The sequence below is a fragment of the Nicotiana sylvestris genome, chromosome 1 (genome assembly GCF_000393655.2).
Source record: "Nicotiana sylvestris chromosome 1, ASM39365v2, whole genome shotgun sequence".
In the NCBI taxonomy this organism is placed as follows: domain Eukaryota; kingdom Viridiplantae; phylum Streptophyta; class Magnoliopsida; order Solanales; family Solanaceae; genus Nicotiana; species Nicotiana sylvestris.
In genome coordinates this window covers 186,497,567-186,524,687 of record NC_091057.1, presented here as the reverse complement: position 1 = coordinate 186,524,687, position 27,121 = coordinate 186,497,567, and the positions used below count along the sequence as shown (strand labels likewise).

The following is a 27,121-nucleotide window of genomic DNA, read 5'->3' as shown; positions in this document are numbered from 1 at the left end:
AATATATATTGAACTCCTTTGTTGGAACTTTTTTTTTACTTCTTTTAAGTCTAAACACCCTTGGAAAATTTTTTGATTTCGCCACTGAGTGAGGATGAATAAATTTTTCATACTGTTTGGTAAAATTGATCTATAATAATAAGTAACTCTTCACATCAAATCTGATATGATAACCTTGCAAGTAAAATGATTATTTGCTATGATACGGTAAATTGTATTGAAAGTGTAAATGAATTTTTGTTGGTATATAAAAGTTAAATCCCAACTGTTCGATCCCTTATCAAAAAAAATGTTTGATTACAGATTTTCTACTATTGTTTTTATTTCAACAATACTACTTTAACGAGTATATCCTTACTCCGTCCCTAACGAAAATGCAAGTCCAAATCTAATATGCATCGCAACTTGACTCACATGTATTTGACCATTGAATTTTTGTTACGCAAAGATGTCGCATTTTTAAATTGCATATTTACAATAATAGACTGATAGATTGATGCAATCATGACTATACCAATTAATAAAATGCTCTGAAAACCCCATAAATGACAAAAGTTGCAGTTGAAACATCCCGCTCCTATTAATATAGGCAGAGGCGGACCCAGAATTTAAGTACAACGGTGGCACCAATGTATGTTAATTACTAAAGATAAAATTCGACGTGAAACTCTTTTAAAACTTAATGATTATGATGACTTATCATCCAAATATAAACAAAATAAAGTCAAAATGGGTGCTATAAAAAGGGAAGGTATTTGATTAAGCATGTCTCACACTTTAAAATTTCTAGTTTTAATTAAAGAAGGGGTTAGTGATCAAAAGGACGTTCAAACTTTAAATTATCAAAAACTTACTAAAGAAATCAATATTAAGGGCATGTTAATAATCAATTTGAGGGTTTTAATTTTAAGGGAGGAATTTGAAAAAGAAAAATTAATTAAGTAGACTATTATGTGTTAGTGCTAAACTATAATTAAATTCCAAAAAAATATAAAATTATAAAATAAAGTAATTTGCTAAGTATAAATTACCTTGTATTCAAAGAATTAAAATATAAAATAGAAGAAAAAGTAAGAACTAAAATAGAGAGGAGGAGAAAAGCGGAAGCTGGTTTCGATCACGCGTCCATCAAGCTAAGCAGGGAACTTTAGCGCGGAACACCACTTCTCTCGTAACATTTTGTATTTGGGGGCACAAGTAAATTATTTAAGGGGTCTCATATATATATATATATATATATATATATATAAATATATATAACATATATATACGGAATTTTTGCCGAGGTTAGCGGGGTCCCGTGACCCCTTAACCCATAAGGTGGGTCCGCCTCTGAATATAGGGACCGAAAGCTGGAATGAAAAGTATGATCTACGCATATTCTATGTCGTCCATAAAAAAGTTTTGAATTCTTTGTGATATGAATAAAGAAGAGAAAATAGACTCTCTTTTAACTCTTTAAGTTGGCTCTATAATAAATATGACGCTACAATGATAATTTTGAGCAAACAAGTCACTTACAATAAATTACGACATATGGTTACACTTATGAGGAACAAAAGGAAACTTTTTGTAATATATTCCACCGTCATTAGGTAAAGATTAAAGATTAAAAATAATAAGGAAAGAAGAAAATAACACCAAGTACGACCTCCCTCACTTTCCCTTCAATTCTAATGTTTAGAATTTGTACGAGCCCCTAATTGCTGTCACAGTTCTAAACAGGAAGGTGGAGACTCTTTGTTAGTTTCTGATTTTAGGTAAACTTAACATCATAGTCTGCTTTGGAAAGACTATGTATATTATTACTATAGTATTGCATCAGGAAAGGGACATGTGGAGATCGAGTATTAGAGACATGCGGAGGGTTGTAAGTTAGGAGGTAGTTGAGTAACTTTATGAGACTAGTGTGGTAGGGATACTATTTTACTTTTGCTTTGTATCTTTCTTCTTGATTTCATGTTGTTCATGTTTTTCATATTATTTCTGTGGTATTATTGATATTGTCTCCTTTTGTCTTTTTGTCTTCTTGAGTCAAGGGTCTTTCGGAAATAGTATCTCTACTCCTTCGGGTAGGGGTAAGGTCTGCGTACACATTACCCTCCCCAAACTCCACTAGTAAAATTTCATTGAGTCGTCGTTGTTGTTGTTGCTGCATCGGGATATGGATTACAAGGAGAAGAATACAAGTATTGACAACTTTTAAATTACCTTAGCTAGTTACAACAAAGAAAAAGAACATACTTTGTGTTGGTTATTTTAGGCAAAATCACAATATTGTATATAATTAAAGAGGATCTAGTCTTGAGTTTCTGCTTTTTCTTCTTCTCTGTCAATTTGACAAAATTGCAAACTATTGTCTTGCCTTCAGCTGTGATGATGCTTTCAGGATGGAATTGCACTCCCTGTATTAACCAAGCAAGACACAAACAACCAATCAAGTCTAAAAATACACATTTCTTCCTTTATTAATTCACATCACCATACAACATTTTGTAAATTTTAAGACTCGTCATCAAATCAAATAGACAGCTCAAGGCAATCAGGGTCGGAGCTAGAGTTCTAGTAACGGGTTCGGTAGAACCTAACAGCTTTGGCCAAAACTCTGTATGCTAAGAAATCTACTTAATGTATATAATTAATTTATCCAGATTACGGTAACCTGCCTTTTCTAGAATCCAGAATCCAGAATCAAAATTCTAAATCTGTTCTTATTCTGTTCATAAAGGATGAAATTCTTTACCTGTAGATGTCGGTAAACTTTTTGACGAGCAGCCATTATAAGACCATCTTCTGTCAACGCAGTTATCTCAAGATCGTCTTTGGGGAAAGTGTCTTTATCTATTACAAGGCTGTGGAATCTACCAGCTGTGAAAGGACTAAAATGAGATAGGTAATATCAAGATGTCAGCATAAATCAGAAAATGTTCCACCTATTTTAAGATAATAGAAGTGGCACTTATCAAGTGTAAGATAGTTTGTTATTGGCAAGTTGGAAGTGGGATTCTTCCCACATCGGAAGAAAGAAGTTCCGTGTCTGTCATGTGAAACACCCCCGGGACCGACCTTATTCGTACCGTGCCTGTTAGCCTCGGAACTGATCATTATGAAATAGCACATAACATGCACGAGACTGACTCAACAGGTACGAGACTGACTCAACAGGCACGAGATTGACTCAACAGACACGAAATTGACTCAACAGGCACGAGATCCTAGAGTTAATTATTTTTAACAGAAAAATCAAATTTATTTGAATTTTAAATTCAAAATTCGAATAAATAGTCGTGTCTGTTTGTGAAACAAGACATCTTTTCTGAAAGGGTCCGTTGGTTGCCTATAAATACACAAGAATTCCAACGAAGTGGATATAGAAAATCACAAGTGTTATTGCACGCTTTGTTGTATCCTGAAGAGAATCGTTTTGTATTTTCCCTAAATTAGTATACAGGCAATAACTCTTTAAGGACAATCGATTTTCACGCCTCAAAGCCAATTTTGTTTATTATTTTCTAACAATCTTAAAGAGTTATTCTGCTATGGAGAAATTGATGTCTGTTGCTGAGAATCCGAAGGAGTTCATCAAACTTGATCGCTTTGATGGAACGAACTTTACCCGTTGGAGAGACAAGATGATATTCTTGTTGTCCGCTCTCAATATCTACTATGTTCTTGATTCTGCCTTGCCTCCGATGCCTGAGCCCACAGCAGAAGATTCTGACGTAGTCAAGGAAGAAAGGAAGAAACGAGAACATGATGAACTGTTGTGTCGCGGCCATATTCTGAATACTTTGACAGATCGACTCTATGATCTTTACTGCAATCTGAAGTCGCCAAGAGAGATTTGGACTGCTCTACAAACTGCATACCAGAATGAAAAACGAGGTATTGACAAATTCCTGGCTCTGCAATACTTTGAATTTAAAATATTTGATACTAGGCCTATAATGGATCAGATTCATGAACTGCAAATCTTAGTATCAAAACTAAGTGATCTTGAAGTTAAAATTCCTGATGCACTTCGAATAGGTGCTATTCTTTCGAAATTGCCTTCCTCTTGGAATGACTATAGAAAGAAAATCCTACATTCTATGGATAAAATGACTGTGGAACAATTTCGTACTCACATTCAAATTGAAAGTGAGACTCGTGCTCGTGATGCTATTAGTCAGCCTTCGAGTTCCGCAGTCAATTTTGTCAGTCAGAATGATTCAGGAAGTGGGAACAAACATCTGAAAGTTTCCAAAAAGTCTTCTTTTAAAAAGAGAAAGAACTTTAGTTGTCATCATTGTGGAAAGAAAGGCCATATGATTCGGGACTGCAGATATAGAAAGGCAGGAATAAATTTCAATACAAGCAATACCGAAAAATCTGGAAAGATTAAAAAATCTGGAAATTCTGAAAAGGCAAACGTAGTGGAAAATTCTGCCCAAGGACTGGTTGCCATGGTTTCCGCAATGCAAATTGGTATGGTCACAGAGTTGAATGTGGCTACCGCTGCTACAAATACTCAAGACTGGTGGCTAGATTCGGGTGCTACTATTCATGTCTGTTATGACAAGAAGATGTTCAAGACATATGCAGAAGTGCAGGATTCTGAACAAGTCTTGATGGGAAACCATGTTGCGGCAGATGTTGCTGGAAAAGGAAGTATTGAGATTAACTTCACATCTGGCCAGAAGTTGACGTTACTGAATGTGTATCATGTTCCTGATATGAAGAAAAACTTAATGTCCGCTGCTTTGCTGTCAAAGAAAGGCTTCAAGATAGTTATTGAGTCTGATCATGTAATAGTGTCTAAGAATGGTGTTTTTGTTGGAAAAGGCTATAACTGTAACGGCATGTTCAAATTGAGTATTAATGAAATAAATTATGTTTCTGTTTACATCGTTGAGTCTGATTCTTGTTTATGGCATGCTAGACTAGGACATTTAAATTTTGGCTCCTTGAATTATATGTCCAAAAATGGTTATATCTCATGTAAAACTCAACATATAAAATGTGAAATTTGCATACAAGCAAAGATGACTAAGAAACCATTTCGTAAAGTTGAAAGATCCACAGAACTATTAGATTTAATACATTCAGACTTGTGTGAATTAAATGGAGAATTAACTGGAGGAGGCAAAAGATATTTTATTACTTTTATAGACGACTTCTCTAGATTTACATATGTTTACCTACTTAGAACTAAGGACGAAGCTTTTCAAAAGTTTAAAGAATACAAGTCTGTTGTGGAAAATCAAAGGAGTAGGAAAATTAAAATTATTCGAAGTGATAGAGGCGGAGAATATTTTTCTAACGAATTTAATAAGTTCTGTGAAGAGCATGGCCTAATACATCAAATGAGTGCCCCTTATACTCCTCAACAAAATGGGTTAGCGGAAAGAAAAAAATAGAACTTTGGTGGATATGGTTAATGCTATGTTACTTAATGCACATTTGCCACATAATTTATGGGGTGAAGCACTACTAACTGCATGTTATATTTTAAATAGAGTGCCTTCAAAGAGTATGCATATTTCGCCTTATGAGCTTTGGAATGGTAGAAAACCAAATTTAAATTATTTTAAAGTGTGGGGGTGTATATCCTATTATAGAGTACCTGACCATCAAAGAACAAAATTGGGTCCTAGAGGAATTAAAAGTGTTTTTGTAGGATATGCACAACACTCCAAAGCTTATAGACTGCTAGATCTAGAATCTAATGTCATTATAGAATCTATACATGTTGAATTTATTGAAAATAGATTTATAAATGACAATGTTGATGAAATGACTGAAATAAATGGAAAACGTATTGATGCTAATAAATTGTCGCTTTCTGAAATTATTAAAACTAAGAAAAGAAGTGATGATATGCAAATAGAACCAAGGAAAAGCCAAAGAATAAGAAAAGAAAAAAATCTTGGTTCTGATTTTATTTCTTCACAATCTATAGTATTTCTTGTTGAAGGAGATAGGACAAACGTTTGTAATCAAATTCCTATTGTATTAAATGTTGAAGAAGACCCAAAGACGTTTCAAGAAGCAATGTCTTCTAGAGACGCTGCCTTTTGGAAAGAGGCCATTAATGATGAAATGGACTCAATTATATCCAACAACACTTGGGTTTTGGTTGATCTTCCTCTTGGATCAAAACCTATAGGTTGTAAGTGGGTCTTTAGGAGAAAGTACAATACAGATGGTTCTGTCCAAACCTTCAAAGCAAGATTAGTTGCAAAAGGTTTCACTCAAAAGGAAGGCATAGACTATTTTGATACATATGCTCCTGTTGCAAGAATAACATCCATTAGAGTCCTTTTATCCTTGGCCTCTATCTATGATCTTTACGTACATCAAATGGATGTTAAAACAGCCTTTTTAAATGGGAACCTTAGTGAAGAAATATATATGCAACAACCTGAAGGTTTTGTTCTTCCGGGAAACGAGAAGAAAGTTTGTAAATTGATAAAGTCTCTTTATGGTCTTAAACAAGCGCCTAAACAGTGGCATGAAAGATTTGATAGTGTAATACTATCAACCGGATTCGTACATAATAATGCAGACAAGTGCATTTACTCTAAATTTACAAAAGAATATGGAGTAATAATTTGTTTATATGTCGATGACATGCTGATTTTTGGTACGAATCTACAAGGAATTACCGAGACCAAGAAGTATCTAACCTCAGTTTTTAAAATGAAGGATTTAAATGAAGTTGATACTATTTTGGGAATCAAGGTCAAAAGAGATAACAAGCAAGTGACTTTGTCACAAGCACATTATATAGATAAAATCCTTACTAAATTCAGTCATTTAGGAATAAAGGGGTATAATACTCCTTATGATTCTAGTGTTAAGCTAACTGCAAATACTGGAAGAGCAGTAGCACAGTTGGAGTATGCAAGTGCGATAGGTAGTATGATGTATGCAATGCATTGCACTAGACCCGACATTGCATTTGCTGTTTGTAAACTTTCAAGGTTTACCAGTAATCCAGGTAATGATCATTGGAAAGCAATAAGTAGAGTACTTGGATATTTAAAATATACAAAGCACTTAGGCATTTGCTATAATGGTTTTCCTAATGTATTAGAGGGATATTCTGATGCAAGTTGGATTACAAGTGTTAATGATAATAAATCCACATCAGGATGGATATTTACTCTAGGCGGTGGAGCCATTAGTTGGGCATCCAAGAAACAAACATGTATTTCCCATTCTACTATGGAATCTGAATTTATTGCATTAGCAGCTGCTGGAAAAGAAGCAGAATGGCTGAGGAATATGTTACTTGATATAAAGTTGTGGCCACAACCTATGCCAGCCATTTCCATATTCTGTGATAGTGAGACTACAATGTGTGTTGCTCACAATAAAATATATAATGGGAAATCGAGACATATAAGCTTGAGACATGCTTATATAAGAGAATTAATTACAAATGGAGCTATAGCTATAATATATGTGAGATCAAATAAGAATTTGGCTGATCCACTTACGAAGCCATTAGGTAGAGATGTAGTACAACAAACTTGTGGAGGGATGGGGCTGAGACCCTTAAATTAAATACAAGGAATAGGAACCCCACTTTGAGTTAGTATACACTCTAACAATATAAGTTCAATGGGTAATAACAAGTTACTTGTATTGTTTAAGCACTGATCTCCTCTTTAGGAGCCCTAATTCTATTGTACTACTTACTGTTATGTGAGGAGTTAAGGAGTTGTTAAATGCTTGTTATAACAGGGGCATAAAGACAAACTCCAAAGTGCATAAGAGGTTGATTAATCTTAATGGAATTATTAATATCTGGAGTAACAGGGACATAGTAACTAATTCCACTTATATGAATATTGAAGTGGTGCCGCTTCTAGCAAGATTTAAAGGGTTGATCTTGTAAATATTCATGAATTCAGGATGAGCACATGGCCGTAAACGTGCTAAAGCGAATACTGGATTTTCTAAGCTACTAGATAACGCTGTGTGTGTGGTATTTTCGGTTTTGGCACAAGGATTTGTGGTTCAAATCTTAAGATACCATTAACTTCGTCAAAACTTTAATATACTTACACTAAAGGAAAGTTCAAATCTGTAAAAGATACTTTCAATTATTCACAAGTGTTATGAAGTGAAATAACAAACTAGTGGGGGATTGTAAGATAGTTTGTTATTGGCAAGTTGGAAGTGGGATTCTTCCCACATCGGAAGAAAGAAGTTCCGTGCCTGTCATGTGAAACACCCCCGGGACCGACCTTACTCGTACCGTGCCTGTTAGCCTCGGAACTGATCATTATGAAATAGCACATAACATGCACGAGACTGACTCAACAGGCACGAGAGTGACTCAACAGGCATGAGATTGACTCAACAGACACGAGACTGACTCAACAGGCACGAAATTGACTCAACAGGCACGAGATCCTAGAGTTAATTATTTTTAACAGAAAAATCAAATTTATTTGAATTTTAAATTCAAAATTCGAATAAATAGTCGTGTCTGTTTGTGAAACAAGACATCTTTTCTGAGAGGGTCTGTTGGTTGCCTATAAATACACAAGAATTCCAACGAAGTGGATATAGAAAATCACAAGTGTTATTGCACGCTTTGTTGTATCCTGAAGAGAATCGTTTTGTATTTTCCCTAAATTAGTATAATGACGATAACTCTTTAAGGACAATCAATTTTCACGCCTCAAAGCCAATTTTGTTTATTATTTTCTAACATCAAGTGCAAGGGCAATTAATTGTAACTATAAGGAAATGATGATCTAAACTTTCAACCGAGAAATTCACTTATCTTGATTAAAGAAAATCATAGACACCACAATGCAATTTGATCAGACAAATTTCTAATTAATTATCAGATTAAGGAGCACTTACTTTGATAGTCCCGCAAATAAGCCATCTTCCCCACCTTCATTATAATATACAGGGGAACTTTTTCCGTGCATCAGAAATTTTTCCTGCAAAGGAACAGATTCACATGAAGGAAGATTAGGGAAGTAAAAACACACAATTGACTAGCAAGACGAAAGTAGAGCTTTTTGATACATCAATGTAAACAATAACCCCAGAAGATTGTCTGTCATACTCAACATTTTGAATACCTTTCAACTATTTTTTTGGCACAACTCACCAGTTCTCCTCAAAGCATTTTGATTTTCCACTAGTATTCTATGTTTCTCTTCTCTAGCCATTCAGCAAAGCAGATAATTTAAGCTCTGAACAGTCCTCACTTAAGACACTAGAGGACTAATTTCAGTCTTATAAGTGAACTTTCAGTAAACAGCAGTCACAGTGATGGTCTATATTGTGTTGGGTTCCTTTTCCATTTTTTGGTAGAAGCAGAAATATGTTGCCAAGAGACATCCTACTTGGAATACAAAGCAAATTAAAACCCCTAGATATTCATCGTTTCCTCCTGTCTCTAACCATTAAGGATACTCATGCATGGATAATCTGAAAATGAAAGAAATCACCCACTTCTATTTGTTCCCTGTGAAATCATAGAACCTTGAAAAAAGGCTTTGTAACTATAGCATCTTACACTAGGTGATAGATATACATCCTGTAACACGTATCCATATAGACCTTCAATGGTAAGTATCTTATAACCATGTCATTAGACAGTTGTTTGGTTCAAAGTTATGCATGGATTATGGAATTTATGATATAGTGACTGCATTATGGAGATTAAGCACTAGATTATTTAGAGCAACTACATTTCTTTTTGGATGTAATTTTTTATTAGAATTCCTTGTTGGATTATGGTGCATTTTTGAAAATTCGATATACTGCTATAATCTAAAACATGATGTATTTAGTTTTAGCAACTACTAGTCTCAATCTCAAACTAGTTGAGGTCTGTTATATAACTCTTTTATTTCCATTTCATTCCATGAAATGTATTATTATTGTAAGACTTTGGCATAGATTGACTAGTTTGATGTCGGTCGTCAAACCACCACAACCCTCTTTTATCCAGACACGAGACTGCCAAATGCGAGCAAACTCAACCAGTCGGAGTTGTGTGTTTGGTTTTGAAATGGATAAAGATTTTCTTTACAGTTATACCCTTGGCCCGTTCTAATGGAGTAGCGTCCTACAGCAATTTCCAAGCTGATTGAAAAGAAACAAATATGCTCTTGTTTCTTTATTTATATAATTATTCTTTTGGGGGTAAAACAAGAAAAGAGTGAAAAGGTTTCAATTAGAATACACTCCTTTCTAAATAGCACTATTTTACACGTCTAAGAAAAAGGACGCAACACCTTATAACCAAGCAAAGACACGATCAATAACATAACACAGTGTAATAGTCTCGTTAATGTTAATATAACCATATATAGCTAATACAGGTGCTAGTTATTCAATGCTTTCTAGTATTAAGTACTACCGAGATTACCATAAAAGTTATACAGGAAATGAAAATAGCAACCAAACATAAGACAAATCATACCAAATTATATATGTAATTACTTTATCTAATACCTCGAGACAAACGACACTTACTTTGTGTGATATGGTAAAACTCTAACAATTTGTCGAAGTATCTATCATTCTGAACAATATCTACGATTTATGACAGGAAGAACTTTCTGGGATCATCTATTGGTGACGATGGTGAATTTGATATTGGAGAAGGATAATGAACGTACTTAAAGGATTCTACAAAACCTAATTGTTTTTCTTTTTCTTTCAAACGGAATTGAAACAAACTATCCATCAAAAATACCCAACTTATTCAAATAGCAACGGAGCTCCAAATTTAGCTGATTCAATCACCAAATAATGGTACAATTGGTCCAAGTTCCAGTACAGTTTGTAATGATATCCCTGAATCTTGAGGTGTACCTATTCCCAAATAAAATTAGATCGAAAGTAACGATCTTTCCATAAGTTCTAGAAAAGTAAAATGATAACTTGATATGTTTGGGTAACTTTTCTTACCTGGTCCAGGTGATATTACTATTCCCCTAGGATTTTTCCTACAAAATATATTTTTTAAAATCACGTGGTATCAACTTAATCAGGTTTAAGGAGTAAGAAAAGAACACTCCTCCAATAGCATGCGCATGCTAGCTTACACTTGTTGGAACACAAATATTGTAACTATACTATAACAGCTTGACAAAAAAGAATTTAAAAATTAGATTTGTCTTTCTTACGTTTAAAGAAAAATTCAATCTTACGTTTACAGAGTCTTTCAAAACTACAACAACTTCGGCAGATACATCAGAGTTGAAACATGGCTAGGGAACAAAAAATCAGCAATCATTATTCCAGAATCGGATTACAACAGGGGATGGGAAGATATCGCGAAGAAGCTGCTACACTTTCTGGGGAAATCCATTAACATCAGATTCAAGAACTTTACAGATGTGCAAAACAAATCTTATATGGATGCAGCGAAGATCACTCAATGGCCTTTGAAACAAGCAGAGAACCGTAGCCAAAGAGGAAACTGTTGGGATATATACTATTAACCATGAGTTTGGTTTAGATATACTATTTATTATGAAATAATTGTTTATTTAGTTTTAATAAAGTTTTAAATAGATCATATAATAGTCTATGTCCTTTGCTTATATAGTAGATGATTTAGTGTATAGAGTTTAGCTTATAAACGGAAGATTAAATCATCGGTTCTTATAAGTATAAAGTTTGAGTTCACAATCTAATGATGGAATTGGACAAACCATCAGGAATAATTGTAGCACAAGATTAAATATAATTAATCTTGATTATGGGAATGGTTTAATTCCAACTTCTTGTGCTAGTACATTTTGTATGTATTGAACGGACCAGGTAGAGATAAGTATTTTATACTGACTTAATAAAATAAACTCTCTAGCCATTAAATGTACTTATACTCTTAATCTTGATATAATTATTATTAGCTGTGTATATTATTATTGTTTTGATTTATTAAAAGGCGAGATTCTTTCGTGGGTCAATATGCCTGGTAAATTGGATAATAATAATATACATTGGCGAAGTAATAGTTAGTTGATGGAATCCATGTCTCGGTTTAGAGATTGATGATATACCTTTATGAAAGCTTATAAGTTTGCATGTGTAAACCCGGCCGGTGGATTTTGTATCCGACACATGAAATAAGTTAAGCGAAAGTCTAAAGGAAATAATCAATAAATTAAATCGTCAGTAATTTAATTTAATTGATTCGTATCTGAATCTTAACATGGGGAGTTAAATAAGATTTAATGGATGAATTTCGAAATTGAATAAGGAGTGTAATTACGAATTTTTAGTGGAATAATTCGTAATTAATTATGGTGGATATTAATTTCGAAAATTACAAATTAATTCCATAATTGGAAGCCTTGTTAATTAAATTCTGTGGTCCCTACTGTGCCTAAATAATAGGAAATAAAGGAATCCTTTTTCTGGTGGAAAAGAAAACCTAACAGGTTTTGGAAAAGGGTCTTAACCCTTAAAACTTGTGCTATAAATACATAAGGTTTTCCACCTAGAGGGATGAGTACATGGTGGCTGAAATTTTCAGCCAAGTTTTCCTAGAAATTTCGCCCACACGAAATTGCTATTTTCGGGTATTATTTGGGTAACACAGTAGAAGACCGTGGAACGTTCGAGGATCACGATTGTGCGGGTGATGGAGATTCCATTGAGAAGTTATGGAACTGAAGGCTCACGTGGTAGAAGAGATATGTTCACGCTTCAAGAGGTAACCCGTGAAATCCCGTTTATGCTAGTTGTCTAAATTACATGTGATTTTGATACTGGGATTGCTTCCGCTGCATATAATAATCCATCAATTGGTATCAGAGCTCACTCACATCTAATTAGATAACTAAGTTTTTCATGAAACAAGAATATGGTGTTTATGTGCATTTTTTGAATTACATATATATGTGGTTTTCTGAAAAACTGCACTGCTGTTTTGTGAATTAACTGTGCATAATTTATGGATTATTCTTATAATCATGAGATATATGTTTTCTTATTGATATTTGATTGAGATTATCTGAATTTTTTGGGGTAAACCCTAGAAAAACGCAAAACCTGTTTTTGACCGAATAGCCGGAATTTTCGGAGGTCGGTGAACTTGACGGACTCTGATTGAGCTGAAATTTGGTGGGTCCATCGGAAACGCCGTGGTGAGAAAAACTCACTGTTTTATCAGTGAATCATGGTATGTTTCGGCGTTTTGAGGTCATTTGGACTGTGTTTTGGACGTTTTTCTATTTTCTGGAAATTATTTCTTAATAATTTTAATTCTTTTTTAATTCAATGGTGTTGGGGATGACTCCCCATGGTCCCCATGATTAAATACTAGTCATATAATAGGTTTACACATTGACTATTAGCAAATAAACGTGTTGTTGTATTAAATTCAATAATAGAGGTGTAAGATTTTATTGACTAGGTCTTACAAGGTATAATTCATATTGTGTAATGATATAATTATTTTGTAAGAAAGTAAAATTCTCTATTTGATATCCTGGATGACTAATGATTGGAGCGTTTGGCATGTTTGTGCATAAAAAATTTCTCAAATTTAAGTTTATATTTTCATGCCCTACGTGATTACTAGTTTGGATTTTCGATGAAGAATTTTGTTCTCTGATTGGAGGTTCTAATTAAGTGAAATATGACGGTATATTGTATGAGTTTTATAATGTTGGTATGACTTTTAAGCTATGGTCTACCATAAAATAATTTTATGAGCTAAATATATATTCACTTGTAAATTGAGAATTTTATGAGTAATAAATAGTTACCACTAAAGTGGTTTGTTTATTTGAACTCATGAAAAATTCTTAGTAAATTTGTACATGTGAAATTATATCTATTCATGGATTGAGCATTATGATTAATAAGTAGGATCCACAAAATGGTCTATTTATTTGAGTCATTGAAATATGTTTAATATACCATGTGAAAATTATCCTTGAGAAATCTACATTAATGGTGGAGGTTCATAACTAGAAAAAGAGTATTTATCTTTGGGTACTAGTGAAACTAACTCCACCCATGAGAAGAGATATTGGGGTTTTCACTGAACGGGAGAAAATATAATATCTCAGGTTCTTATGTATTTAATAAAAGGATAATTTATTGCAAAAGGAGATATTATATATCCTAGAAATAGGAAGAAAATAATATATGCCTTCAGCTCATAGTGTAATTATAAGGAGAATGGAAATCAATATCATATTTATTTTAATTCATGAAACTACTTAAAACGGTTATTCTCCGAGTTTGGTTACAGGCTAGTGGTCATGAATTTGACGGACTCCGATTAACCTGAAACTTGGTGGGTTCATCGAAAACGATCTAGTGAAAAAAAACTCCTTGCTATGCAGTGAATCATGTTGTTTTTTTTGGCATTTTGAGGTCGTTTAGATGGGTTTTCAAGCAGTTTATTAAATTGAATTTGTTATAAATATGAAAAATTATTCTTTATATATCGGCTATATTTGTGTTAAATCTGAAACATGATGATTTAACTTGATATGATATATAGCAAGAATGCAAATCACATGGATTTAATCCTGACTACGCCAAAAAAATAATTTATTCGAATTTGGTCTAGTTTTTGGCGATCATGAATTTCACGATCTCCGAATGACCTGAAATTCGATAGGATCATTGGAAACGATCATTTAAGAAGAACTCACTGCTATGCAGTGAATCACATCGTATTTTGACGATTTGGGATCGTTTAGGTGAGTTTTTTGGAGGTTTGACGGATTAAAATGTGATTTACATACGAAAAGTCATTCTTTCTATCATTTTATATGTCTAATCTGGAACATGATAACACATGTTGATTTGACATGAATTGGTATATGATAAAAAAAAATGTAGGTCATATTTTAAATTCTTAAAAAAATGCTTAAAATGATAATTTTCCAAATTTGGTCGCAATTTTTGATTGATATGAAATTTGGTAGATTTATCAGAAATAGTCCAGTCAACAATAATCACCACTATACAGTGTGAAATATTAATTTTAGTATTTTAAGACTGTTTAAATGGGTATTGAGCATTTTTTTAATATGGAACTTAATCCTCAGAGAAAAGTTCGTGGTTGTGATAAAGTGGTGATGGGAATAAACCCCTATGGTCTTCATTTTTTTTATTTATAGTGAGATAATAAATTTATGCGTTGACATTAGGTCTTCCTCCATATCGGATAAATTTATTATGAACTCACTGGCTATAGTTACTAGTTATTGATAACCAGTATTAACTCTCCATCTGAGCTTAAAGGGTTGAATCAATTTTGTAACTACAATACAATCATGATTAAGTGGTGATAGAAATATATTTCTATGGTCTTCCACTATTAATTTCAAGTGAGTAATAAATTTATGCGTTGACTTTAGGTCTTCCTCCATATCGGATAAATTTATTGTAAGCTCACTAGGTGAAATACTAGTAATTGATATCGTGTACTTACTCTCCATCTGAGTATACATGTTGGATCAATGAAACTAGAGCTATTAAAAATGATGTTCACTTGACTTAAATTAACAGTATACTCTCCATCTGAGTTGGGTCTGTTTTAATTATTGGAGTGAATAATCTGGCATTGCATATGTATGTTGCATGAGTAGTTCTTTCCCATCGAAATTGCTATTCAAGATGCATGACATATATGTGTAGTGTGTTTTAAAATTTTTGTATTAAAAAGTTATATACAATTGACTGAAAATAATAGTATGCTCTCCATCTGAGTTGGTTCTATTTATTTTTGGATTGTATAATTCTTGCATTATATAATATACTTTGCATGAATAATTCTTTTCCCATCGAAATTTATTATTCCAGATGCATGTATGTATATAAATATTGAATGCAGTCTGAATTTTACTATTCAGTGTTTTGACTTATTATGATCTATTTAATATTTTTATCTCAACTCCACAATGATTTTATGCAATTTGTCGTATTACTTGTTAAAATTTTCTTTTAGTGATAAGGCATTAATTTTAAGGATGCAATATATGTACTTTTGTTAGAAGGAATTTAATTCCGGTTTCTGGGCAAAATAAGAGATGGATATTTGTTTTATTTTTCGAATAACTCTTGAGTTATTGAGCTTAATAAACACTTTATCTCTTGTGGTACATGAATGCATGACCTTGTTATTATATATTGATGTCTCTCCTGAACAGAACAATATTAGTCTACCTCATAAGAGAATATGTTCTTCAAAATTGAGTAAAACTTATCTGTGCACTTTTATCTAAGTCATATTAATCTGGATAGGATTTCAAGTTGGTCAAGTATGGACCTTAAGGTTCATTGAAAGTAGAGGCACTACCAACTTGTGGATCCTGTTTGGAAGGAAATTTGACTAAAAGATGTTTCCCTTTAAAAGGAAATAAAACTAGTGATAAGCTAGAATGAATCCTTTCTGATTTGTATGGTTAAATGAACATACTCGTAAGAGATAGATTTTGAGTATTTTATGACGTTCATAAATGATTACTCAAAATATTAATATATTTATTTGATGCACTGTAAGTCTTAATGAATTAAGTAATTCAAGGTTTTTAAGACTTGAAATAGAGAAGCACCAAAGAAATATATTAAGTTACTACAATTTGATTGTAGTGGCGAGCATCTCTCTAAAGAGTTTTTTAGTTACATATCAGAATAGGGATTACATCTCAATTGACTACACCGTAAACTCCATAATAGAGTCGTGTAGTAGAAAGAAGAAATAAGTCTCTTTTGGATATGGATAGACTAATGACGTGTTATTCAGATTTGCCTTATTTATTTTTGGAATATTTCCTGGAAACTTCAAATTACATTCTGAATTTAGTTCCTTCTAAGCTAGTACCTGGGACATCTATAGAACTGTGGACTGAATGTAAGCTTGGTCTGTGGCATGTTCAGATATAGGATTATCCCGCATATGTGCTGAAAGGGAAAACAGATATGTAAGTTGGAACTAAGGATGGATAGGTGCATGTTTATCGAATATCCAAGAAAACGAATGAAGCTTTATTTTATTGTCCTAAAGAAAATAAGGCAATTGTTAAAACAAATGCATTTTTCTAGATAAGGACTGTTTAATAAAACATGTTCCTAGAAGTAAACTATTTTTACAGGAACTGGGCAAAGAAATAACTAGATGTTCAAGAACATCAAAACCCACACGTCAGAATTGACGTTCCATTGCATTTAAGTAGTGGGAGAACGTTAATAGACATAATATGCCTTTATCGAGTGGGAGTGATGTTTGAACATTGAACACTATAGTAAGAAGTCACTAATATTTCAATGTCGTGAGGTAACGAAGGTAATATTAGTGGTACTTCGTCTTAGTGGGAGAAAGCTAAAGAAAATTATAGTTCGGTGTTCATTCTTGGGATAGTTTCGGTAACAGGATCTCTGAAGAGTTTAATACCAAACTAGATAATTACGACAAAGTACTACTGGACAAATATTGCATCAGATATAACTTGGCAAGATTCTTTAACAAAACCTTATTTGGTGAAGACTTTTAATAGTCATGTAAAAGAATGCCTGAGAAAGTTGTAGATGCATGGTTATGAGTCTAAGTGGGAGATTGTTGGGGCATATGCTATTAACCATGCATTTGGATATAGTATATTCTAATAATTATCATGGTTAAAAGTCTAAGTGGGAGATTGTTGGGATATATACTATTAACCATGAGTTTGGTTTAGATATATTATTTATTATGAAATAATTGTTTATTCAGTTTTAATAAAGTTTTAAATAGATCATATAATAGTCTGTGTCCTTTGCTTATATAGTAGATGATTTAGTGTATAGAGTTTAGCTTATACACGGAAGATTAAATCATCGGTTCTTATAAGTATAAAGTTTGAGTTCACAATCTAATGATGGAATTGGACAAACCATCAGGAATGATTGTAGCACAAGATTAAATATAATTAATCTTGATTATGGGAATGGTTTAATTCCAACTTCTTGTGCTAGTACATTTTGTATGTATTGAACGGACCAGGTAGAGATAAGTATTTTATACTGACTTAATAAAATAAACTCTCTAGCCATTAAATGTACTTATACTCTTAATCTTGATATAATTATTATTAGCTGTGTATATTATTATTGTTTTGATTTATTAAAAGGCGAGATTCTTTCGTGGGTCAATATGCCTGGTAAATTGGATAATAATAATATACATTGGCGAAGTAATAGTTAGTTGATGGAATCCATGTCTCGGTTTAGAGATTGATGATATACCTTTATGAAAGCTTATAAGTTTGCATGTGTAAACCCGGCCGGTGGATTTTGTATCCGACACATGAAATAAGTTAAGCGAAAGTCTAAAGGAAATAATCAATAAATTAAATCGTCAGTAATTTAATTTAATTGATTCGTATCTGAATCTTAACATGGGGAGTTAAATAAGATTTAATGGATGAATTTCGAAATTGAATAAGGAGTGTAATTACGAATTTTTAGTGGAATAATTCGTAATTAATTATGGTGGATATTAATTTCGAAAATTACAAATTAATTCCATAATTGGAAGCCTTGTTAATTAAATTTTTGTGGTCCCTACTGTGCCTAAATAATAGGAAATAAAGGAATCCTTTTTCTGGTGGAAAAGAAAACCTAACAGGTTTTGGAAAAGGGTCTTAACCCTTAAAACTTGTGCTATAAATACATAAGGCTTTCCACCTAGAGGGATGAGTACATGGTGGCTGAAATTTTCAGCCAAGTTTTCCTAGAAATTTCGCCCACACGAAATTGCTATTTTCGGGTATTATTTGGGTAACACAGTAGAAGACCGTGGAACGTTCGAGGATCACGATTGTGCGGGTGATGGAGATTCCATTGAGAAGTTATGGAACTGAAGGCTCACGTGGTAGAAGAGATATGTTCACGCTTCAAGAGGTAACCCGTGAAATCCCGTTTATGCTAGTTGTCTAAATTACATGTGATTTTGATACTGGGATTGCTTCCGCTGCATATAATAATCCATCAGAAACGTGGAGGACTTTCTCTCCAAATGCCTGATTGGTCAATTCAACGATCCCTTAATCACAGCCCCAACACTGAAGTGATCCAAAAGTGGTTTCTCAACAGATGGAAGGTTAGTGCAGGCCTCAGAATCACCCCTTTGGCTTATAACCAGTTCCTCTTCGAATTTCCATCAAGGCAGGAAGCAGTACGAGTCAAAGCTGGTGACTGGTTTTGGAATGGGAGACATTTCACATTAGAGTGGTGGTCACCGGAAAAGACTACACTTATAGCTAAGAAAGAATCTGGGCAAAGATGGATAAAGGCTTTCGGGGTCCCATTACATGCATGGAACTTTGATACTTTCCGGCAAATCGGAGATCATTGTGGTGGTTTTATTGACATTGACGGGGACACAAAATCCAGAACACATCTCTTCTGGACGAGGATTTGCACAAGTTCTACTAGAGAGGCTCTCCCTAATACAATGATACTGGAGGTTGATAAATTGAGATACAAAATCTCGATTCTGGAGGATGTACTCATGGAAGTTATCTCCACCGGCGGTAGTATCGGAGTCACAAAACAAGAGAAGATAAAGAAGACCCAGAAGCAGTCCCAGTTAGCTAAAGATCACAAGGGTTTTAAAAGTAAAAATTGCACGGGGCACTCTAATTGGCCGCCCCCATTTAACCTATACCCATTTTTAAAAAAAAAATAATTTGTACCCAGTTTTTAAACAATTTCAACTCTTTCCTCCTCCTCCCTCTCCTCCTTAGTTTTCTTCTTCTTTTTCTATTAACAACTCAAAGGCCTTGGAAAGCTTACTAGTGTGATTAAATAGTAAATAGATATTCTTTCAGAAAATCTCTCTCAAAGAAAAAATTCTAGATTATTTTGTAAGAGTACTTCAACTAATAAACAATTATCTTTTGAGATGAACAGAACATCACCATACTTCCATATTTCTCAAGTCAAATATTGTTATATTATCAGAGAATTGACTGTATTCTCTCGGCGTAACTCAAAAGAAAAATAATATATTATATTTATATTCTTTATAACTATAAAGAAAGCAAAAGGAAGAGCCCTTTCTCGTTATCATCCAAAAAGGTCATGGAGACACCGTTGTTTGATTTCAGTTATTTCTAGGCAATGTAAATGACTGTGAGATCTATCCTACAGTATTGTCATAGATGATACAAAAATAAAAAGTGTCAGTTACAAAACAAAAACTTCATCAGTTATAAAACAAAAACTTTAGCCAGTTACAAAGAGCTGAAGTTCGCCAGTTACAAAAATAAAAACTTCAGCTCTAGAGCTGAAGTTCGCCAGTTACAAACAACAACTTCAGCTCTAGAGCTTAACTTCAGGCCCGGCTACTAGAATGTTAAAGTTTTGCGTGATTGTCTTTGCTACTTCAGCCCCGTCTGCTGAAGTTATGCGAAAAAAACGGGTACGCTTGCAATTTTTTTTACAAATCGGGCACAAGTTAAAACGTGACACAAAAAACGGGTATAGATGCAAATGCCCCGTTTTAAAAAGACAGGTAAATTGGGCCTTGATGTGGATCACCTTTATTACTCGAAAGGCCCAAAAAACAAAGGTCCAAAGAAGCCCAAAACAGTGCAGCAGTGGAGATTCGTAGGCTTATTTCGGACCCACTTCTAAATGAGCCAAATGGAATTATCTCGGAGAACTAATTTAACCCTCTGTCAATTGAGATAGATGCAGATTTTCCAGAGACATCTCATACAAAACCACCACCACCTGAAGTGAGAGGTGACTCTTTGTCTGAGGTTGACAATGAAGCAGAACCGACGATAACATCCTCAGATCTCTTCGTATATTTGTACCCTTATCGGAATAGTCAATGGTAAGTTCCTCTGATAACAAATTTTCTTCACCCTCGAATTTTCTCTCTTACTTCCCTGCCATGGCGTGGGTGCTGCCAATTCTCAAATTATTCAAAGCCAAACAGTAATAAAGACATCGAGGTGGATCAAAACAGCTATGTCAAAGGCATGCAAAGCATTTGGGATTAATGTGACCGGCTTTGAGCATGGAATCTTTGACATCATACTTCGTATGGAGGAAAGGAGACAACTATAGTTGCAAAAGCAAAACTCATCAAACAACGCAAAAAAAAAGGAGTAAGAAGAAACAAGAGGTTGAATTGGAAAGATTGAAGTGTGAACTCAACTATGATAGCAGGAGCGAAGGGGATAGGGGCAGGTATTCCAAGGCCTTCTCATCATGAAACTCAAAATTCTCAGCTGGAACGTGCGGGGTTGAATGATGGGGACAAGAGAAATACAATAAAGTCCTTAATACAGAGGTGGAGGATAAATATTCTATATATGCAGGAAACAAAAATTGAACGTTGGTCCAACACATTGATCGGGGAATTATAGGGTAGTCGTTGGGTTGAATGGGCTTAACTAAAATCAAGCGGTGCAAGCGGGGGTATTATAGTGATCTGGGATAAGAGACTGTGGAACAATTTGGGGGTACATCAAGGAATCTATACTCTATCAGTTATGTTGGAAAGTACACAAGAAGATTTCAGGTAGTGTTTTTCGGGGGTATATGGTCATCACTCAAATCCAGAAAGAGAGGTCCTTTGGTACAAGTTGGCAGCAATCATGGGCATATGGGATGAACAATGCTTGGTAAGGGGATTTCAATGTACATAGGTATGAAATTGAAAGATACAATTGCATAAGAAGATCCAAGGCAATGAAATCTTTCTCGAATGTCATCGAGGATCTTGACATCATTGATCTCCCATCGAGGATCTTGACATCATTGATTTCAATGTATGCAGGTATGAAAGTCAAAGATACAATTGCATAAGAAGATCTAGGGCAATGAAATCTTTCTCGAATGTCATCGAGGATCTTGACATCATTGATCTCCCACTCCAAGAGGCTTATTACACTTGGTCCAGAGGTGAGGACTCACTCTAAGCTTCTAGGATTGATAGATTCCTAATTTCTCCTGATCGGGATGACAGTTTCAAATCTATAAAGCAAATTGCCCTCCCAAGTGTGATTTCTGATCACAAACCTCTTCTTTAGAGTGTGGAGGTTGGGAAGCCACTTCATCCTATTTCAAATTTAAAAACATGTGGCTTCAGGTTGAAGGATTTAATGATAAGGTTAAAGAGTGGTGGCAGAGTTATGACATAGGGAGCAGGTCAGATTTCATCTTGATGTAGAAACTCAGAAGATTGAAAAGAGACATCACTAATTGGAACAAGGGGGGATTTGGCAGACTGGAGGCTAGGAAAAACAAGGCCTCAGAAGAACTATCTATGCTGGAACAATTCACTGAAGGTAGATTTCAAACACAACCGGAAAGAGTGAAAATATTAGGGCTAAAAATGGAGCTACAACAAGTGGCAAGAGAGGAAGAGATATTTTGGAGGCAGAAGTCTAGGTGTCTTTGGCTCAAAGAAAGCGATAGGAATACCAAGTACTTTCAAAGAATGGCAAATTCCAATAAGAGATCCAACTGTATAGATAAATTGTTGATTGGTGATGCAGTAATAGAAGACAGGGATGCAATTAAGGAAGAAATACTTAGTTCCAACTAGGGTTTATACTCGGAAGAGGAGCAATGGAGGCCTACTGTTGATTTTGGTAATCTGGGATCTATCTCCAATGATGAAAGGGACTGGCTAGAAAAATCATTTGAAGAAGAGGAAGTTCTAGATAGTATCAAATCATGTGCACTAGACAAAGCTCTTGGACCTGATGGATACACTATGGCATTCTTCCAAGGTACCTGGGACATAATCAAGCATGACATAATGGGGGCCTTAAACCGCTTCCATCAAAATTACTACATAGTCAGATCCTACAATGCATCTTTCATAGCTCTAGTCCCTAAAAGGAAAGGAGCCTTAGAACTCAAAGACTTCAGGCCTATAAGTCTTATAGGCAGTATCTACAAGATAGAAGTCAAGTTACTAGTAGAAGGGATCAAATCAGTGATAGGGAAACTCATATCAGGAGCGTAAAATGCATTCATCAAACACAGACAAATCACTTATGCAGCCTTAATAGCTAATGAGATGGTGGACGCCAAATTGAAGAGTAGAATTCCAGGCATACTATGTAAGTTGGATATAGAGAAGCCTTTGACAAAGTCAGTTGGTCTTATCTACTATCAATGCTTAGAAAAATGGGGTTTGGGCGTAGATGGATCAAGTGGATAAAATAATGCATAACAACCGTCAAATTCTCAGTCCTCATTAACAAAATCCCGGTTGGCTTTTTCTCTCCACAAAAAGGGTTAAGACAGGGAGACCCCTTATCTCCCTTCCTCTTCATTCTAGCCATGGAAGGACTCAGTCAGATGCTAGATAAAGCAAAGCAGCTACAATGGATAGAAGGGTTCAGTGTTGAAAATTCTACATTAGATTCTATCTCAGTTTCACAGCTATTATATGCAGATGACACAATAATCTTTTGTGGTGCTGAAAGGTCTCAGGTACAATACCTCAATCTCACTCTACTCATATGTGAAGCAATCTCAGGCCTACATATCAATATGTTAAAGAGTGTAACATACCCCGTCAATGAAGTCCCTGATTTGGAAGCTTTGGCTAATATATTATGCTATGATACTGGTACCTTTCCAACTACTTACTTGGGCCTCCCCTTGGGGGACTAGATACAAATCAGCCGATGTATGGAATGGAGTCATGGGAAAGGTATAAAAAAGACTGGAAACATGACATCTACAATACATCTCAATGGGTGGCAGCTTGACCTTGATAAATAGTGTCTTGGACAGCATTCCATCCTATTGCATGTCACTCTTTCCTATGCCTAACAAGGTCCTAAAACATCTTGACAAAGTTAGAAGAACCTTTCTATGAAAAGGTAACTCTGAAGATCATAAGTTCCACCTTGTCAAATGGTCTAGGGTAATACAACCAAAATCCCAAGGTGGACTCGGAATCAGAGACCTGGCAAAGCACAATAAGAGCATGCTAATGAAATGGCTAGGGAGATTTGGAGATGAAAACTCTAGCTTATGGAAGGAAGTGGTTGCTGCCAAACATGGACAACAGTCCCACTGGTGCACTAAACACAACAGAGCACCTCACGGAGTAGGCCCTTGGAAGCATATCAGCAGCCTGTGGGAGGAATTCTCACAGAACATATCATTCAAGATTGGAAATGGGTTACATGTCAAGTTTTGGATGGATAAATGGTTAGACACGAGTAGAGGTGTGCATTCAAATCGGTTTATCGATAAATTGAATCTATTATTTGTTATCCGTTTATCGATTTCGATTTCGATTTCGAAATTTTCCTTATCAAGTTATCGATTTCGATTTTGTCCTCTTCGATTATCGGTTTATCGATAAACCGATAAAATATACTAAAAAGGTATTTTTTTACCCTTATTCTATAATACTCTTTCCTTTACCCTAAGTCTCTAACCCTATTATTTCTTCTACCACATTTAAGGAATGAACATATTTAAAGCTCAAGAGAATGAAGTTCAAATTAATGGAAAACAGAATTAGCCGTGATGATGTATTTTTTTTTATACCGTTGGAGTGTTGGTGGCATACATTTGATCTCTTACTTTAGTTTCGTTGCATGTTCTTGTTGACACAACTTTTATGTTATAAACGGTGTTCGTCTTATTTTAGCTTCTTTTTGTCCATATTACTTAGGCGTGTTTATAGTAATATACTTTCCGTGGAATCCCGCAAATTTTCTTATTGGTGTAATTGATAACCGAATCGATAAACCCCAAAAATCGATAAATCAAAATCGAAAAAATCGAAACCTTATTGAAACGATAACGATAAGCATATGTACAAATCGATAATCGATAAGTAATTATCGATAAGGGTAAAAATCGAATCGATAAATCAAATGCACACCCCTAGGCACAAGCATCCTAAAGGACATTTATCCATCCCTATATCAAATAGTCAATGCACCAGACTCAACAATAGTTCAAAACAGATCAAAAGAAACTTGGGACCTCCTATTTAGAAGGAACATGCAGGATTGGGAACTAGAAAGTCATCTGGAACTGTATGGAAGACTTGGGAACTTCTCCATGAATGAACAAGCATCAGACAGACTCAAGTGGGGTAACTTTGAATCAGGGTCCTACACTGTGAAGACAGGCTACAAACACTTCCGTGAGCAGAATTAAATTATTGATTCTTGGCCCTGGAAAATGATTTGGAAGACAAAAGTGCCCACAAAAGTCACCTGCTACTCATGGACAGCTCTAAGGGGAGCTTGTCTTACACAAGATAACCTATGTAGCAGGAGTTTCCAACTAGCTAATTGATGCTACATGTGCCAACACAACTTAGAGTCTATTAACCATCTTCTTCTTTACTGCCCAGTAGCCACTTCCATCTGGTCTATGTTTTTTTCCATTATGGGAATAAGCTGGACCTTACCTCAGGCATTAAGGAAGCAGTTGAAGAGTGGAACAAGTGGAAAGTTGACAGAGCCATCAGGAAAATCTGGAAGATGATCCCTCCTTGCGTCTTTTGGGTTCTTTGGATAGAGAGGAATCACAGATATTTTGATGGAGTTTCAACTCCTCCTCATTTTTTGAAAGCTAAAGGTCCAGTGTACCTTTTTAGTTGGAGCAACCTAACCCCTGTAAATAATGTTGCCTCCTTTTTAGATTTTATCAGTTCACTTACTTTGACTTAGGCCATACTTTTGTTCTTTTGTTTTCTTTGTTAGCTCTCTGGCGGGAAACACATTGTAATGGAGCTAACAACGGTCTATTTTGTATTTTCTGCATTTTCTGGATGCCATCAATGAAACATCTCACTTCATCAAAAAAATTATTAACAAACACCGTAATAATAATTTCTACATTTATTAATATTTCAAAATCAATATTAAGCTGCAACTTTAATATATTTCGAAATTATCAACAAAAAAGGAAAAGAAAAAAGAGCAAAATCAAGACAAACTAAGATAATAATTCTTTTCTAAACTTTTTTAAAGATATAATTTTATACATTTTTCAGAGCTCTAAAATATTAGCCTTTAAGATACTTCAATATTACCAAAAAACAAAGTAAAATTAAGAGAAACTAAGATTATATTTCACATATTTTTCAATGTTCAAATATAAATAAGAAAATAAACATTTCTCGATATCCTAAAATCAGATTATTATTTGGCATACATGGCAGAGATTATAAGTGAAGCTATCATAATTATCAATTACGATAATCGGCCTCTTTGCCTGCTTAGCATTATTCGATAATTCAACACAAGTAACGAATCTATTCTGCGATATAAAAGTGAAAGGTGTTTTTTCGAGCCGCTTTTTGCTTCTTATTCGAAGAAGGGAGCTGCCAGAGCCGAAGAGAATTGGAAAAGCTAGGGTATTTTTGTGAAAATAAAGCGAGATAGATGTGTTTTTGATGTTAATGTGAATGACGGGAGATTGTAAAGAGGAGGGAGGGACGATAATGCCGGCCATAAGAGATTGATGAGATGAATGAAACGCTGACGTTTGAGATTGTGATTGGATGCCGGAGATCTAAAACGGCGGCAATGGTGAAAGGGTGGAAGTTTTTTTTTCCTTTAGAAGAAAATCGGAGGCGTTGATAAAGGCGGGTTTCATATTCATAATAACTTCTAGAATTGAATTAGGTCTCATTTGTTTGCACTTAATGGAAGTTTAAATCTTAATCATTCAGATCTCAGACATTAAGTGCGTTTGTTTTTAAAGTTTGAATCTTAATTATTCAGATCTTGATCATTAAGTGTGTTTGTTTTTTTACTTCACAACCATTTAATAGATCTGAATAGGTCTGTGTGATTAAGATCTATAACATAGACTTAATTTCATTAAGATGCTATCACATATTCATTATTAACTGTCGCCACCGCCTATCATTATCAACTACCACTATGCTGTCACCACCACCACCACCACCACCTCAACCACCACCACGCCACCATCATCCTCAATCATAGCCTCCACCATTATCGACCATCAGCACCCACTATCCCCACCACTTCGACCACCATCATTCTCACCCACAATCAGCACTCATCCACCTTAACTACCACAACTGACCATCCCATCACCATCAACAACCACAGGTGGCACTGCTCATCATTATAACCTACCACCACTCACCCCTCACCTT

General features: G+C 34.7%; 1 protein-coding gene across 1 annotated transcript; it reads right to left on the bottom strand.

The window, feature by feature from the left end:
* Positions 1 to 2,192: 2,192 nt before the first annotated feature.
* On the bottom strand, positions 2,193 to 9,564 carry LOC104232103 (anthranilate synthase beta subunit 1, chloroplastic-like). Its single transcript, XM_070161533.1, has 4 exons — positions 9,093 to 9,564; positions 8,866 to 8,948; positions 2,744 to 2,879; positions 2,193 to 2,405 (listed from the first exon to the last, which is right to left on the bottom strand). The coding sequence occupies exons 2-4, from the start codon at positions 8,934 to 8,936 to the stop codon at positions 2,217 to 2,219; spliced, it is 396 nt and encodes a 131-aa protein (XP_070017634.1). The 5' UTR covers positions 8,937 to 8,948; positions 9,093 to 9,564; the 3' UTR covers positions 2,193 to 2,216.
* Between the last annotated feature and the right edge of the window lie 17,557 nt (positions 9,565 to 27,121).

Excerpts from the sequence above, each read along its gene's own strand:
- LOC104232103 (XM_070161533.1), bottom strand. The coding sequence starts at position 8,936 with ATGCACGGAAAAAGTTCCCCTGTATATTATAATGAAGGTGGGGAAGAT. Across the intron at positions 2,880-8,865 it reads TTATTTGCGGGACTATCAAA|TCCTTTCACAGCTGGTAGAT; the intron begins GTAAGTGCTCCT and ends ATCTCATTTTAG. Across the intron at positions 2,406-2,743 it reads AAGTTTACCGACATCTACAG|GGAGTGCAATTCCATCCTGA; the intron begins GTAAAGAATTTC and ends TGGTTAATACAG.